This window comes from Hydra vulgaris, chromosome 11 (genome assembly GCF_038396675.1).
Source record: "Hydra vulgaris chromosome 11, alternate assembly HydraT2T_AEP".
Taxonomy (NCBI): domain Eukaryota; kingdom Metazoa; phylum Cnidaria; class Hydrozoa; order Anthoathecata; family Hydridae; genus Hydra; species Hydra vulgaris.
In genome coordinates this window covers 43,547,720-43,562,500 of record NC_088930.1, presented here as the reverse complement: position 1 = coordinate 43,562,500, position 14,781 = coordinate 43,547,720, and the positions used below count along the sequence as shown (strand labels likewise).

Here is a 14,781-nt window from a genome sequence, read left to right as displayed (position 1 = left end):
GTTTTTATGCTTATAAAATATATAGTCAAAAGGCTTTAGCATTTTGCAGACAGTTGGAATTGAATAAGGAGAAGATAGTTTAAAGATGCTCTGTCGGTTCCTATGCATTAGTTTTTTTTTTCAGTTTTTTTCTTCCTCTGATGACTGTGTTGCAGCCGTTAACGATGTGAATTAACAATCTGATTTAAAAGTTGTTCAACTATATTGCAGTTGACTGGTTACTCGCTGAAGATGCATTGACTGTACTAAACAGACATAATTGATATTTAACATCGGAGACAGTATCGTAGCGAAGAACTCGTAGGGCCCGCAGCCGCGGGAGCGCCCAGAATTATTAGGGGCCCAGCCAAAATTTTCAAATTTTTTTAAAAGTTGTCATTCTTAAAAATAATATGCATGTATATAAACATAGCAACATTAGCAATTTTTGCTGTTATTATATTGCTAAGAACTAAAAACATTTTTTCAGACTACTTTTTTTTAGCTTTAATAATAATCTAATACTTCAAATTGTAAACTTTTTATTTATTTGTTTCTAAAAATCAAAACAAACTGTACCAACTCATAAATATACAATTTAGTTAAATGGAAAGTATGATGTTGTAAGGTTTTCAAGCAAAATACAATATTGAAGCTATTGTATTAAAACAATAACTCACTTTTAAAAAAAGATTGCTAAGACGAACATCGACGCTGCAGTGTAGCTACCTTCATTACTGATGTATTTGTCTCACATGAAGTTAATTAGTTCGATAAAAGTTTTCTCAAACGGGTTTTGGCCTCTGTAAAAGTTAACTATAAACACATACTTATCTAGGTTATACATTGACTAAATGATGCAATTTAATATAATATATTGCTAAATCCTTCAAATAAGCTTAACTAGAAAACCCTTTGATGGTTGCTTCATTGTCGGTAATTTTAACATATCATATTTTCTACGTTTAAATAATCTATGGTTCTCTAACCTTATTAACATATGGTTGACATATTAACATATGACTTGTTATTTGTCTGCGGCAGTAATTCTATTTTAAGAATTATTTCCTAACGCTATATTAGGTAATAATGCTTCGGGCAGCTTTAGTATCACTTAAGGAATATTAGCTTTAAAAGTGAATCTCAGTTATTTAGTTATAGCAAAGGTGATTACGATTCAATATCAAACTTTATTAGCATCAATCAAGTGGAATATTTTATTTCTGCGTAAAACCGCGGATCAAATGTCTTATTCATTAATTTCTAACAATTGTACTGATTGCGAATATTTTATCCCCAAGGTAATAAAACAAATAAAAAGTATTATCCTTGCGTTACTCCACATATTAAAAACCTTATCCGAGCAAAAAACTATACTTGGTATAACTGCTTCTTATTCGTTCCGCTGAAATGTTAAAGCAAAAATAGCAACTAAAAAAGAAATAATAATAAAATCCCTCTGAATAATTTTCATCGTTAAAAAAAAGATACTGACCTGAATGAACTTATAATGACAACTAAGGTTTTTCTATTTCAGACATTATTAACTTACAAAACTAAACCCTTATGAATATTTTTTTCATTTAAAAAATTTTTTCATAAACTCTCTAATTCTGGAACTCTACTCACTCTCTAAAAATTAGCAACATTTATTTTGATTTATAAAAAACGAAAGATAAATTACTTGCTGAACTCTATCTCACTAAACTATGTTGCTTGCATAATAGTCGAAATACTTGTTAAGAACAAAATCTTTAAGCACATTAACGATAATAAAATGCCATGTTGATAAATCAACATTGCTTTCTTTTCCAAAAACTATGCGTGACTAATCTTATAGAAACTTTCGATAATATTTTATCTTCAAAAGTATTTCCCAATTTATTGCTTTAATATCGAAACGTTGATTCTCTACCTAAAAACAGACTTATATTAAAATTAAGAATTTCGGAATAAATTGGAAATTGTATATAAAGGTATAATAAATCAACCCCTAAAAAGCTCTATTAAAATGCATAATTTAGGAGTCATTATTTCATGTAACGCCAAGTGTAGCACACTTTTTTGTGCAGTTGTCTCAAAGTTCTTACATATTCTTGGTATGCAAAAAGACATTTACTATTATTGATGAAAAAATGGTTCTCAAGTTATATGAAGTTTTTATCAGATTACACCATAAATACACAGTGTTTTTTTTGGGTTTCTTATTTAAAAACTAATAAAACCTTGGTTGAATCTATTCAACGGAAGGTAACAAAATGGGGTTTCAGTTTATAACATCTTTAATACTGAAAAGAATAAAAAGATTGAATCTACCATCATTGACTAAGCGTTTTTGCTGAGGCAGCGATAAGCTTAGGGCTAAGAGTAATTTTTCGCACTTTTTTCGCGCATTTTACACTTTGAAAATTTCCGCATTTTTGCATTTTACCCGTGTCCACAATAATATATTATGATATAAGTTGCTCATTTAAAAATATAATAGCAACACTTATGTATATTTGATTTTACCAGTTAGCATAGTAATTGCAAAAAGACCCTTAAGCACATTAAAACACATTTAAGGACAACGATTGCAAAATTCATTTTTTCTGCACTAAAGCCACTGAAGCAGAAATAGAAGCACAATTAAATTTAAAAGGTGTTATAGACCAATTTGCAGCTATAAAGACAAGAAGAAAACCTTAATTAGGTTTTCTACTTACTAGACTTGCATAATGTAACATTCTGGTTTCTATTCAATTAAACCAAAATTGAATTTAAAAATAAGGCTTTTGATTTTATGTATAATTTTTGTCAAGAAAAGGAATGGGAGGAACGGGGGAGCAGAGAAGTAATTTAGGGGCCCGAATTAAAATTTTGCGGGGAGGATAATTTTTTGTCAGTACGCTACTGAACAGAGATGATTGTACTCTTTCTGTTTTCTGCTAAGCTTAGCAATAATGAAAAATCTAAAAAAATCGTCTTCTATCTTACAAACCAAATATACCTAAATTATCTCAAATGATGTGGAAGAGAGGTGTTTATTCTGTTTATTTTAGAGTTAATTGATCCCGATTAAATTAAATAAAGAACCAATCGTAAGAACATAGTAAAAATATAAAAAAATCACAAAACTTATTTACATTTGGAGCATTTTAAATTTAACATTATTTTGAGTTATAAATACAGTTTTTTTAATTTTAAATTTTGCTCGATTTGTTACACTCTAGTTTGATTGAATACTTAGGAAATACTAAGCAATGGCTTAAGACCACCAAGAGTACACATCTATTATCATCTTAAGATCATCAAGAGTACACATCAATTATCATCTTAAGACCACCAAAAGTACACATTTATTATTATTTTAAGACCACCAAGAGTACACATCTATTATCATCTTAAGAAAACCAAGAGTACGCATCTATTAATAATAAAGTAAATAAAGTTTTGTCTATAAAAAATTAACAATTTAATGAAAATATTAGGCTGTATCTTAAACAATTGGTTGTCAATGAAACAAGTCTTTAATTATTTTACAACTTTAGTCTTTTTCTGAAAAAAATTACAAGTTGGTTGCACATTTTATCTCTTAATACTATTAAAAACCTCTTGGTTAACGATTTTCACAAAAATGTTTCAAAAAATAAAATACTTTATTCCATTTAATATTGGTATCGTTTAAAGTTGCAATAGTAAAATAATTACAAAGTTTTCAAAACTTACCGTAATTAACTATATCCGGGCTTATGCATTTCTTTATGTAGTACGCAGCTAGCATAAGTGTTTGATTTTGAGACAAAGCATTGGTTTTCAAAGCAACCTAATTTTAAAGAAATGTAGTTTAATAGCATCTTTAATCGTTTTATTTTTCCTTATAAACGCTTTATATACAAATATATTAAATGTGCGTGGATGCAAATAAAAAAAAAAATATATATATATATATATATATATATGTATATATATATATATATATATATATATATATATATATATATATATATATATATATATATATATATATATATATATATATATATATATATATATATATATATATATATATAATAATGTAGTAAGAACTACGAAATTAATGTAGTAAGACTACGAAACATTCAAGAATAAAAAGTATTGTGATTTTTATTAAAATTTTTACAAATTTATTGCTTATGCGATGTTCGATAAATATATACTCCATGAAAACAAAATTTTTAAAGTTTTAAAAGTTATCCAATATGACTCCATGGAAACAAAATTTTAAAAGTTTTAAAAGTTTAATGTGGCGTAAACTTAACGTAAACCAACCAGGATCAATCTTCGGTATCAAATGAGGAAATAGGAAAATATATTTTTGTGTCTACTCTTCAAGATTATTTCACTCCTTGTATTAAGTAGGTTATTTCTTTTATACATCAAAACTTGAAACTTCTCGTTCAAACAGAGGTTGCAAACTCTTGATGCTGGGTTGTATGGTTTGAATTGTTTAACAATCTTCGATTTGACAAAAGGTGTACAGTTTTTTTCTTTTAATTTCCATACTTCTTTAGATAACTCTGTATCATTTTTGTATCTAATTGCATTAAAGGATTTTAAGTGGTTTGCATACAGAACTTTAAAAGATGTTTCGCTGAGCCCAATTTACACTTTTTATTTGTATTCCGAATTGTTTGAATAAATGGTGGCCTGATAAATGATGTTGTTGGAAGGGCAATGATTGTTAATTGGACATTTGGATTTGTCAATGCAGTTGCATTTCATTTCATCATTTTTTGACTCCTTATGTAAAATTCTTTTATTAAGAGAGTTGATAATGGATTTTATGTTTGGCATGCAGGAATAACTTATTTTGATTGTGTTTCTATTAAACATTTTACGAAGTCTGTGGTTAACTGGAAAGTGCAGGTCGATGAGACTCAAAAAAAAGAAAGTTATACCAAATTATCTTGAAAGGAGGATTATACCAAATTTTCTTGCGTTTATGGTTGCCATTTGTTGATTTAATACTTGGATGGTATGCAAGTTCGCAATAGTACCCTAATTTTGTCAAGGCTTCTTGATAACCATGAGCGAGATCTCGTCTCGTTCTCGTTTCTCGTGAGAAATGGGACTTCTCGTGAGAAACGAGAAATAGAAAATTCTCGCGAGAAGTAGAACGAGACTTAAATATTATATTATTTTCTAAATTAAAAATTATTATAATTTACAAAATGCTTAATAATTTGTTTTTTTAATTAATTAATATTTTAACTCCGTGATTTTAATTAGATTTATAATTAGATTTTTTAATTAGATTTTTTAATTAGATTTTTTTTTTAAATCTAATTAAAAAATTTTAATTAGATTTTAAATATTTTTAATTAGATTTTAAATGCAAAAACTTTTTGTATAAAATGGTGCACTTTCGTTAAATTCATTAGTTTACCAGTGGAATTCAACTTGACACATTTTGTTCATATTGAACAGAAATATTCTTGCATCATTTCAACGATCAAAAATGTTACCAAGAAAAAACAAAATCTGGAGATATTTTCAAAAAACAAGTGACGGTGCTGAATGCAAGGCGTGCAAAAAGTCTTTGAAAACAAAAGATAGAAAAACAAGCGGACTTCATTGTCACCTCGAAAAAAAACTCAGCCAAGATTACGTTGAGTATTCTGAAAAAATTGACGACTCTCTTCTTCCTCCTCCTAAAAAGAATCAACGAACTATGGTCGAAATGCTTGAAAAGTCCAAATATGACAAAGACAATTCCATTCAAAAACAGTTTGACTCTGCAATGCTGGATTACTTTTACACTGATCTGGCATCCTTTTCAGCAGTCGTAGGAAAAGGTTTCAAGAAATTGTTTGACATTGCAAACCCTAAACTGAGCCTTCATCACAAAACAACATATTCAAGAAAGCTTTCAATTCGGTCAAGAGAAATTCAAGCTGGAATGAAGAGCATAATAACGGAGATTACGCCAAACCTAAAAAATGCTGCATTTAATTCTGACCTTCGGACTTTTAGAGCTCAGGACAGCTACATCTCTTGGACTTTTCATGCTATTAACGAAAATTAGAGACTACATCACTGGACACCCCATGTCCAACAGTTTCCAGGCAGACACACAGGTATCTTAATTGAAGGAAAGCTGGATTCTTTCTTAGAAGAACTAAATTTGCCTGCTGATTTGCCAATGTACTGCAAATGTGAACGGCCAGGCAAGAAACATGAAACTTGCAGTCAAATTGTCAAAGCGCCTTGACCAATACTTGTGCAACAATCATATTTTGAAATGTGCAGTTCAAGACTCATTTGGTTTGACTGCTGGAATGGATGATGCGTTGCAAATATGCAAAGATTTGGCTTCTTTAACTCACCAGTCAACAGTTGCAGCTGAGTTGCTTGAATCAATTTTAGACAGTTACGCTAATCTGTTGACACAAGATGGAATAGTGAACTGGATTGCATGGCTTCTGTCCTACATCTAAAGGGTGCAATTATCAGCTTATGTGCAAATGAAGATATTTTTTCTTCAAAGACCATCAATCAGTGCATCACAGTGGAAATCAATCGAGGGAGCAGTAGAAATTTTGGCACCACTTAAAGAAGCTACAGAAACGTGGTCGGCTGAGTCTATTCCAACAATTAACACTGTCGCCGATTCTCTTTATTTAATCCATGACAAAATTGATCAATTTATTGGGACGGATGGAAAAAATGGCTACGGTGTCTTGAATGCAAAAAACTTGAAAAGCTGCATTGAGAAAAGGTTTCCTCTTTGTAACACTGGAAACTTAATGAGTGCTGCAGCAAACTACTTAAATCCTGTTTTAAAGGGACTTCATTTGAAGCTCTTCAAAAAATTTCAAACAACAATAGAATGTTTAGCCTCACAGGTTAAGGATAATGTTGAGTGCCAACCTGTTGCCTGAGTCCTTCAGCAGATTTTTCCCCTAATTTAAAACTGAAGCGCAAGTTAAACGTCAGACTTGAAACACAAGAGCTAACATCTGAACTGAATCCTGTTTTGAGCAAAATGCGCCAGTATGAATATCTCCCTGATGCCAAAAAAGACTACCCGATTCTTGATTGGTGGAAATTACATTAAAATACATTGCCAGAACTCTCTTCATTAGCTAGACAAATTTTAGCTGTTCCAGCAAGTTCAAATAAATCAGAGAGAGTTTTTAGCTCAGGTGGAAATGTCGTCCGATCATCCAGACACAACTTACACCCAGAAAAAGTAGAACAAATCATCTTAATCAGAGAAAACATTGTCTTGTTGGAAAAGTTCGGCAAAAAAATTCTGAATTAATATTTGAAAAAGTTGTTTACATTTGACAAATGTCATTTGCGCCTATTTGTCAAAACCATGTTTACACTTTTTTTTTTACTTGGATTTTAATAAATTTGTTTTCAAAAATTGTTAAATTTCTCGTCTTGTCTCGTTCTCGGTCTCACGAGAAGTACTAACTTCTCGTCTCGGTCTCGTCTTAGTTTAAAAAAACCTAGTCTCGCTCATGGTTACTTCTTGATAAGAATGAATACTTTCTTTAAAAGTTGATTCACTTGACGATGCTGCTGATAATCCTAATTCAATAGTCTTAGAAATACTTTTTATTACACTCGGTAGATGATTAGAACTAATATGCATATAATTCAGTATAAAATCTGGATTGCGGTATGGATGAAAAGAACCATCGTTAACGGTAATTCAATGTTAAATCGAGTTAACTATTTTCAAATTACATTTAATAGAGATTAGAAGCTTGTTGTTCTTAAAAATTTATGCAAAATATTTTTTATCATTTTCTTCTCCTGACCACTTTTGTTCTTTAACATAGTTAATTTATCATCTCAATATATATCAAAATTGCGTTTATCATAACACTGCGACATTTGATGCAAAATAATATAAATAAGACCAAAACGCTTATAAAAAGAATGAGGTGGAAAGCGCTTATATTTCATTAACAAATTATCGAATGAAAAAGATTCTCTTGATTACATAAACTACGGTATTAACTTTTCTGAATGTCCTCAGCAAATTAAGGAAACGCTTGGATTAAGAAAAAGGGAGGATTATTCGATGTCACTATAGGGGCCTTTAATGGCTTGACGATTTGCGAATTAGTGGGGATTTTTATTTTGCATCAAATGTCGCAGTGTTATGATAAATGCAATTCTTAACGGAAAAACGTGTCATTAAAAATATATTTAATTACGTTTCATAAATCAAATTCGTATAATTAACTAAGTAACTAAAATACTAACTATTACATGATATTGATAAGTTTCAGTTGTGAATAAGAATTAAATAATAAAAATAACTTAAAAAGCGTTAACATACGAATACAATTGCATAATCCAGGAACAATGCCTTTGTTGAAATCGAAAAAAACCTAATTTAAGAAATGAGTGCTAAAACATAATTATGTAGGGTGTTAGGGTGTAGGCTGGGGTGGAGTAATACGGATAGAATTTTAGATATATTTTTTTAAATATAATTTTTTTTTTAGTTAATTACTACCATAAAAACTTTTGTTATTTTTCTTTACATTTAGGGTGTATACAATAACTTCACAATGAGTAGAATATAAATATATTTTCCATAATCAGCTTACTAATTATTTTTTAGCAACACCTTTCATATATCCATATTACCCCACTGGTGGGGTAATACGGATAATATACGGATATATTTGGTACATATGTTATTGAAAAATATATGATACTATATTTAAAAGCAAAAGTGAGCTTAAATATATAAATAAATATCATGTAGCTTATGATTTTGTAACAAAATTCTATAATGTTAATAGGATTTTATATATATCCACTTTAACCCACTATCATTTTACCTGTATATCCATTTTACCCAATTTTAGATTTTTTTTTGTTTATCAATATGGGTTAGAGAACTTATAAATTAAATTTTACATGTTGTTACATGATGGTCCAACTAATAAATTTACATTATTATTCTTGGATAAGTAATATTACTGAAGTCTGCGGACAAAAGTATTGAAATGTAATGCTTTTTTTATTTTTTTCAAAATAAAATGTTCTACATTTTAACTATTCATGTAAATCAAATGTAAACATTGTTAATGCATAAAAAAGAAGCTAATTACGTGTGTAAACTGTTGTTAGTTTTTAGGTTTTAGCATTATGTATAATAGATAACTTACTCCATGCATACTTATTGAATATATCCATTTTACCCCAACAATCCATATTACCCCACCCTACCTTATTAAAATTCTTAAAAATAGCTCTCTTGTTTTTTAATAGAATGATTTTATGTTTTGTGAGTTTCACTTTATTTTATTTTTGAGGTGCTCTGCTATAAGACATTTTGCTTTTATTACCTTAATAGCAACAAATAAATTGAAAAAAGTTTTAAAGACATTCTTTTCAAAGATTTTTTCTAAAATGTTTTGCTTTAGAAAGAAAAAAAAGTAAGGGTGGGAAGGTGGGGGGAACACCTGTTTTCCCCTTGTACTGTTGGCCCTGGAAAATGTTTTAATATGTAGCATTTCAACGTTATTGGGACTATACAGCTGCTGAAGGTTTTAAAACTCAAGCTAATTTAGAAGAAATATATATAAACAAAAAAAAAATTAAAAACTGCAGTTGCAAAAACTGCAAATCAGGAAGAATCCTACCTGATGAACCTACTGATGGTGAAATATAGTGTTGAAGAAATCAAAATTTAGATAGGTGTTTTTACTAATTTATTAATGATTTGTTCTTTTAGAACATTGAGCACTCTGTTTGTAGAATACACTAACATAATTTATATATTAACATATATATATATATATATATATATGTATGTATATGTATATATGTATACCAACTATAAATGTATAAATCATTGAAGAACCATTTAACAACATTACTCTTATTAAATAATAAATAATAACAGTTTAAAAATGTTTTCGAGTCTTTTTTTGTAAATGCACGATTATTAACCTCACTGAAAAAAAAGCACAAAATATAAATGGAACAAAATTTGTAGTGGTAATTTCAAAAATGTAGAGGCTATATTCACGTGGTTTGTCGCAAAACGAAGTCAGCAAGAACCAATAAATGAAACTATACTGAAAAAAAAGGCACTGAAATATGCAAAAGCATTAGGAGAGTTGCATTATAAAGCATCTAATTTTAGGTTTCGGAAAAAAAATTACTTGTGTTATTTGAAAATTTAAAAAAAAACATCAAACTCCCTTACACATATAAGAATCAGCTAAAGCGTTGGATGGCAGAAGACCTTATAGAATGGGTAAAAATGCTTGAATCATCTTTTCGTTCTCAGGACAGGAAAGTAGCACTCCTGGTGAACAACTACCCATCTATACATTGATGGACTTAGCAACATCAACCTGATGTTTTTCATTCTCTTAATACCCTATCTGTCCTTCATTAATCAAGGCGTAATATAAAGTCTTAAAGCTTATTATTACCACAAAATTTTGTGTCTGTGTATTAAACCTGTCAATAATAACAAACCCCTGCCAAAAATTTCAAATCTTTCAAGCATTTACTAATCTTGCTTTTTCAATGCTGCGTCAAAGAAGACTGTCATCAATTGCAAAAACAAACAAGCATATTGCAGAAGCTGATGATGATCATTCATTTAAATCTCCGACAGAAGAACATGACCGTTTGGCACTAGAATTTAACTCTTGTTTAGATAGCTTGGATGATATTGACGTAGAAGCCCCACTACGCCAAACTGATGTTCAATTAGAAGATGCTTTTTAAACACTTTAAAATGCTTTTACATTTACAGCTCAAAATACGAAAATGAAATACGATCTCTGGCACTGAAATTTGAGAATTTGATGGAGATAGAAAAGATTTTCTCCAAAAAAATGCTTTATTTTTAATGCAATCGGGCAAATTTACTTATATTTTTAACCTCGTTTTTGATATTTTGAACGTTAAATGTCTTAAACTTTATTCCAGGTTCTCTCAGCGTTCAAAGTATCAAGAGTTGACTGTACGTGTTTAAGGTATGTGTTCAAAGTTAACTCAGTGAATATTGGTGCTAAATATTGAAGTTTAAATCAAACATTAGAAACACTTTTTGCTTTTGATGTTTACTGTCCCACCAGCAGCGCAAAACATCCCTCATCTCACCTGCAGTGCAATACATCTCTAAGCTATAACTGAGCAGCTCAAAAATTTGACGGCTTTTCGGGACTTTTTATACAGAAATTTATTGCAAATTGTAAAAAGTCAAAAGCATATCATTTTATTTATTGAGCAACCAATTTTTTTTCCTTGTAGTTCGATAGATAAATAATATAACAACAAAAGAATATAACAAATTAATTGTTAAAGAAACACATCATTATGTTTTATTTCAAAACAGTGGGCACAAGACGTAACTTAAACGTCTAAAAAACATATTAATACTGTTAAATATGTGTTTTATACTTCTAAAACACATTTTTGGTCACTTTAAGAACTTCATTTTTGTTAATGTGTTTACAAAATTATGTTGTTTAAAAAATTAATTTAGAAATTTTAAATTATTGAACTATTAATCGTTTAAAAATAATTCTATTGAGACAAATACCAAAATTACAAATAGTTTAGAACAATAGCTAAACAAAAAATAATTCATAACAATTAATTTAAAAAAGTATTGTCGTTTATACAGCTCCAAGCAGCTATCGGAATTGTCAACGCAGTTTTAATTTTGGTTTATTAATTTTTTTTTGAATAACATCAAAAAGAAATTTTTATTAAAAAATTATAATCCAAAATGATGTATTGATGATGTATAAACTGTTTTATTTAGTGTTAGTTATTTTATTTAAATTGATTAAAATATTTTTTTGATTTCTTTATTCTTCCTGGAGCAGAGTCGAATGTGAGCGATCAGAGCGTTTAGTAGGGTAGAGTAAAAAAATTTTTTTCAAGAATGCAACTATTCTCCCGGATTTTTATATTAGTTATAAAGAAACTAAAAAAATGAGACCAAGACAAATAAAATTGGAAGTGAAAAACCCCATGCCGCAATTTTTGGCTAATATTATGGCTTTATTAATTTCATTATATTTCTTATTATATTTTTCTTATAAAAAGATTGACTCTAAAAAGTCAGACCAAAATGATTGATATATCTGCTTGCCAATGTAAATTAAATAAATATAATCTTGCTATGCCAAATTTACTATGGTACTAGCTATAGAGCACATTTTCCCTTAAGATACAAGGAGCGAACTCAAAATTGACTATCATTATTAATAGACAAAGAAAAAATAACCGCAGCGTATTTGAAGCTAGTAGAGCAATTGACCGGAGCAAGATAAAGCGTGACCAATTGAAAACCAGAGTTAACTTGAAAGTTAGTGAAGGTCAAGTAAAGGCGTTGTATTTTGTTTAGAAAAATGATCGGACGTTCAATAAAAAGAGAACCATGGTCATGGAAAAACAAATATCCCTGATTGAGGAACCTTGATGAGGTTTTTTGAGGCACTGCTCTTTTTTTAGCAAAACAGCTGAAGCATTAAAATCTCAAATTCTATAGGATTCTAACAAATTGTTGACGCCATTGAAGTTAAAACTTGAATGGCGTTTACATTAACATCAATTTTCTGTGGAGTTTAACTGACCAAAGTCTGGTTCCAGATACTATTCATGCTCTATTAAGTCTCTTGTAGCTTGTGAGCTTTTACAGGTTTTTGATTTTCATTCTTTAAACCATAATGTAGCATAGATTATGTGCGACTTGGTTGATTAGAGTAATTCACTGTGGGCAGAGCCACCACTAACATTACAGCTCACTGATGAGCAATTGAAAGAAGCAAAGGAGGATTACATACAAATTTGTGATCTTTTGGAAAAATTATCGAGCCACACGGAAGCTGTAGAACTTTGTGTAAAGATGGTAACAGCTGTTTATGCTTCGGTTTGTGGTGATATAAAAAGAGATGGGATGACACGTGCCTGCCAACAATCTAGAAATAATATGCCAATATTTAATACCGAGGCACATTATAAAATTATTTAGTACAATTTCGGCTCTATATATATTAATACTATGTAGTAAATGCAACTGTTCAATTTTAAACCTCCTTTAAAATAACGTGTTAATAGACTAGAAAAAAAGCATTCAAAAGGAAAAATACTTCTCAAACTGTTACTTAAAATAAAAAACGTCAAATATGGCAATTTCTAAAAATTTGCCTAATTTGGCAAAAATTGCTGCAGAGGGTAATTCTTGTCCAATTTTGCTCATCTTTTTTAGTTTTCTTATAACTAATACAGAAATCAGGAAGAATAATAGATTTAAAAAGAAAACGTTTTTTTCATTCCACCCTAGCCACCCTAGCGTTTATCTCAATTGTTGTTTGTACAACCTCTTTTTAAAATCTTTTGTTTTGATGGGGCAGAGTCAAAAAAAAAAAAGCCATTGCTTTGCCTAAAAGGTATTTTACCTAACTAAGAAAACTTTGCTTTATAAACTAATGAGTAACCAGTTTTGCATTGTTTCAAAAAAAACAACAGTTCGTAGCATCAAAAAAAACTATAATTTGTGACGTCAGACTTTTATGAAATTCAAGTACGTTATTTGAAATTACTCAATAGTGGTACAAAAAACATGTAATCCTAAAATGCTCATTCATTGATGTTTTCATACTTTTTTTTCAACTAAGTGTTGATTAACAAGTTTGAAAAAAACAAAATCAAATTTCTCTGCTAGGCTTTTCAAAACAAAACGAAAAAAAAAGATTTACTTGATAAGGTTTAACTTCCTGCGCACTTTTAACCTCCCATGAACTTTTATCATATTATAAAAATGTAAGTGTTTATTAAGTAATAAAAACAGTAAAATAAAAAATATATATACCAATGCGATAATACAAATTTGCGAAATTACCAACATCTCAATAAAAGCTTATATTCTATAAAAAAAAAAAGTTTATTATTACACTTGAATATACTATAAACTTTTTTAACTAAAAGTTAATTAATTAACTAAAGTTAGATGTCTTTTTTGCTCAATGATGTATATATATATATATATATATATATATATATATATATATATATATATATATATATATATATATATATATATATATATATATATATATATGTATGTATATATATATAATATACATCATTGAGCAAAAAAGATATATATTATATATATATATATATATATATATATATATATATATATATATAAATATAAAGATATATATTATATATATATATATAATTTATTTTACAATAAATTACATTAGTTCCACTTAAAACATTTTAATGATTTTTATACCGTAATTAAGTCGCTTGAGGACAGCAAATTCAATTCTATTTAGAATCAAAAATTTAAAACATTTGAATATTTGAATTTAATATCATCACAAAAAAAATTATATAAAACATTTTTTTCAAATATACAATTTTATAATTTCATAAATTTAAAAAATGTCAATGTAATAATAAGAAGTGTGAAAAGCAACAAAATGTTTTTATATATTTTTAAATATATTTTTCCGGCTTTTTGACTGTTTATATACCTATAGATTGCTTAAATAAAAGTACTAATGACAGCACAAACATCTTCAATCAAAAATTATCTAATGACATTGAATTCTTTTTTAAACCTATGCGGACATGGTAAGTTTAAAAAAGATATTTGCTCCAGATTTCTCAAAATTCTGAAACTCTCATACTATCTAAAAATCAACAAACCGATTATGTTAGTTTTGACCCTTTTAATTTTAAATATATATTTTATTTCGCGTTGTATTAATTTGTTTTTCCTAAGTTTTCTCATGTATAGGTGTAAAATAATGAAATGTC

The 14,781-nt window shown here is 28.6% G+C and overlaps 1 protein-coding gene across 1 annotated transcript in view; it reads right to left on the bottom strand.

Annotated features, from left to right (window-relative positions):
- The window catches only part of LOC136086680 (corticotropin-releasing factor receptor 2-like), a 125,628-nt gene extending 111,274 nt beyond the window's left edge, over positions 1 to 14,354 (bottom strand). The window contains exons 1-3 of the mRNA XM_065808926.1: positions 14,252 to 14,354; positions 13,820 to 13,874; positions 3,688 to 3,784 (exon numbers count right to left, since the gene is read on the bottom strand). Coding sequence (XP_065664998.1) covers positions 3,688 to 3,784; positions 13,820 to 13,855 — 133 coding nt within the window. The 5' untranslated portion in view covers positions 13,856 to 13,874; positions 14,252 to 14,354. The remainder of the gene's footprint in view (positions 1 to 3,687; positions 3,785 to 13,819; positions 13,875 to 14,251) is intronic.
- Positions 14,355 to 14,781: the final 427 nt, after the last annotated feature.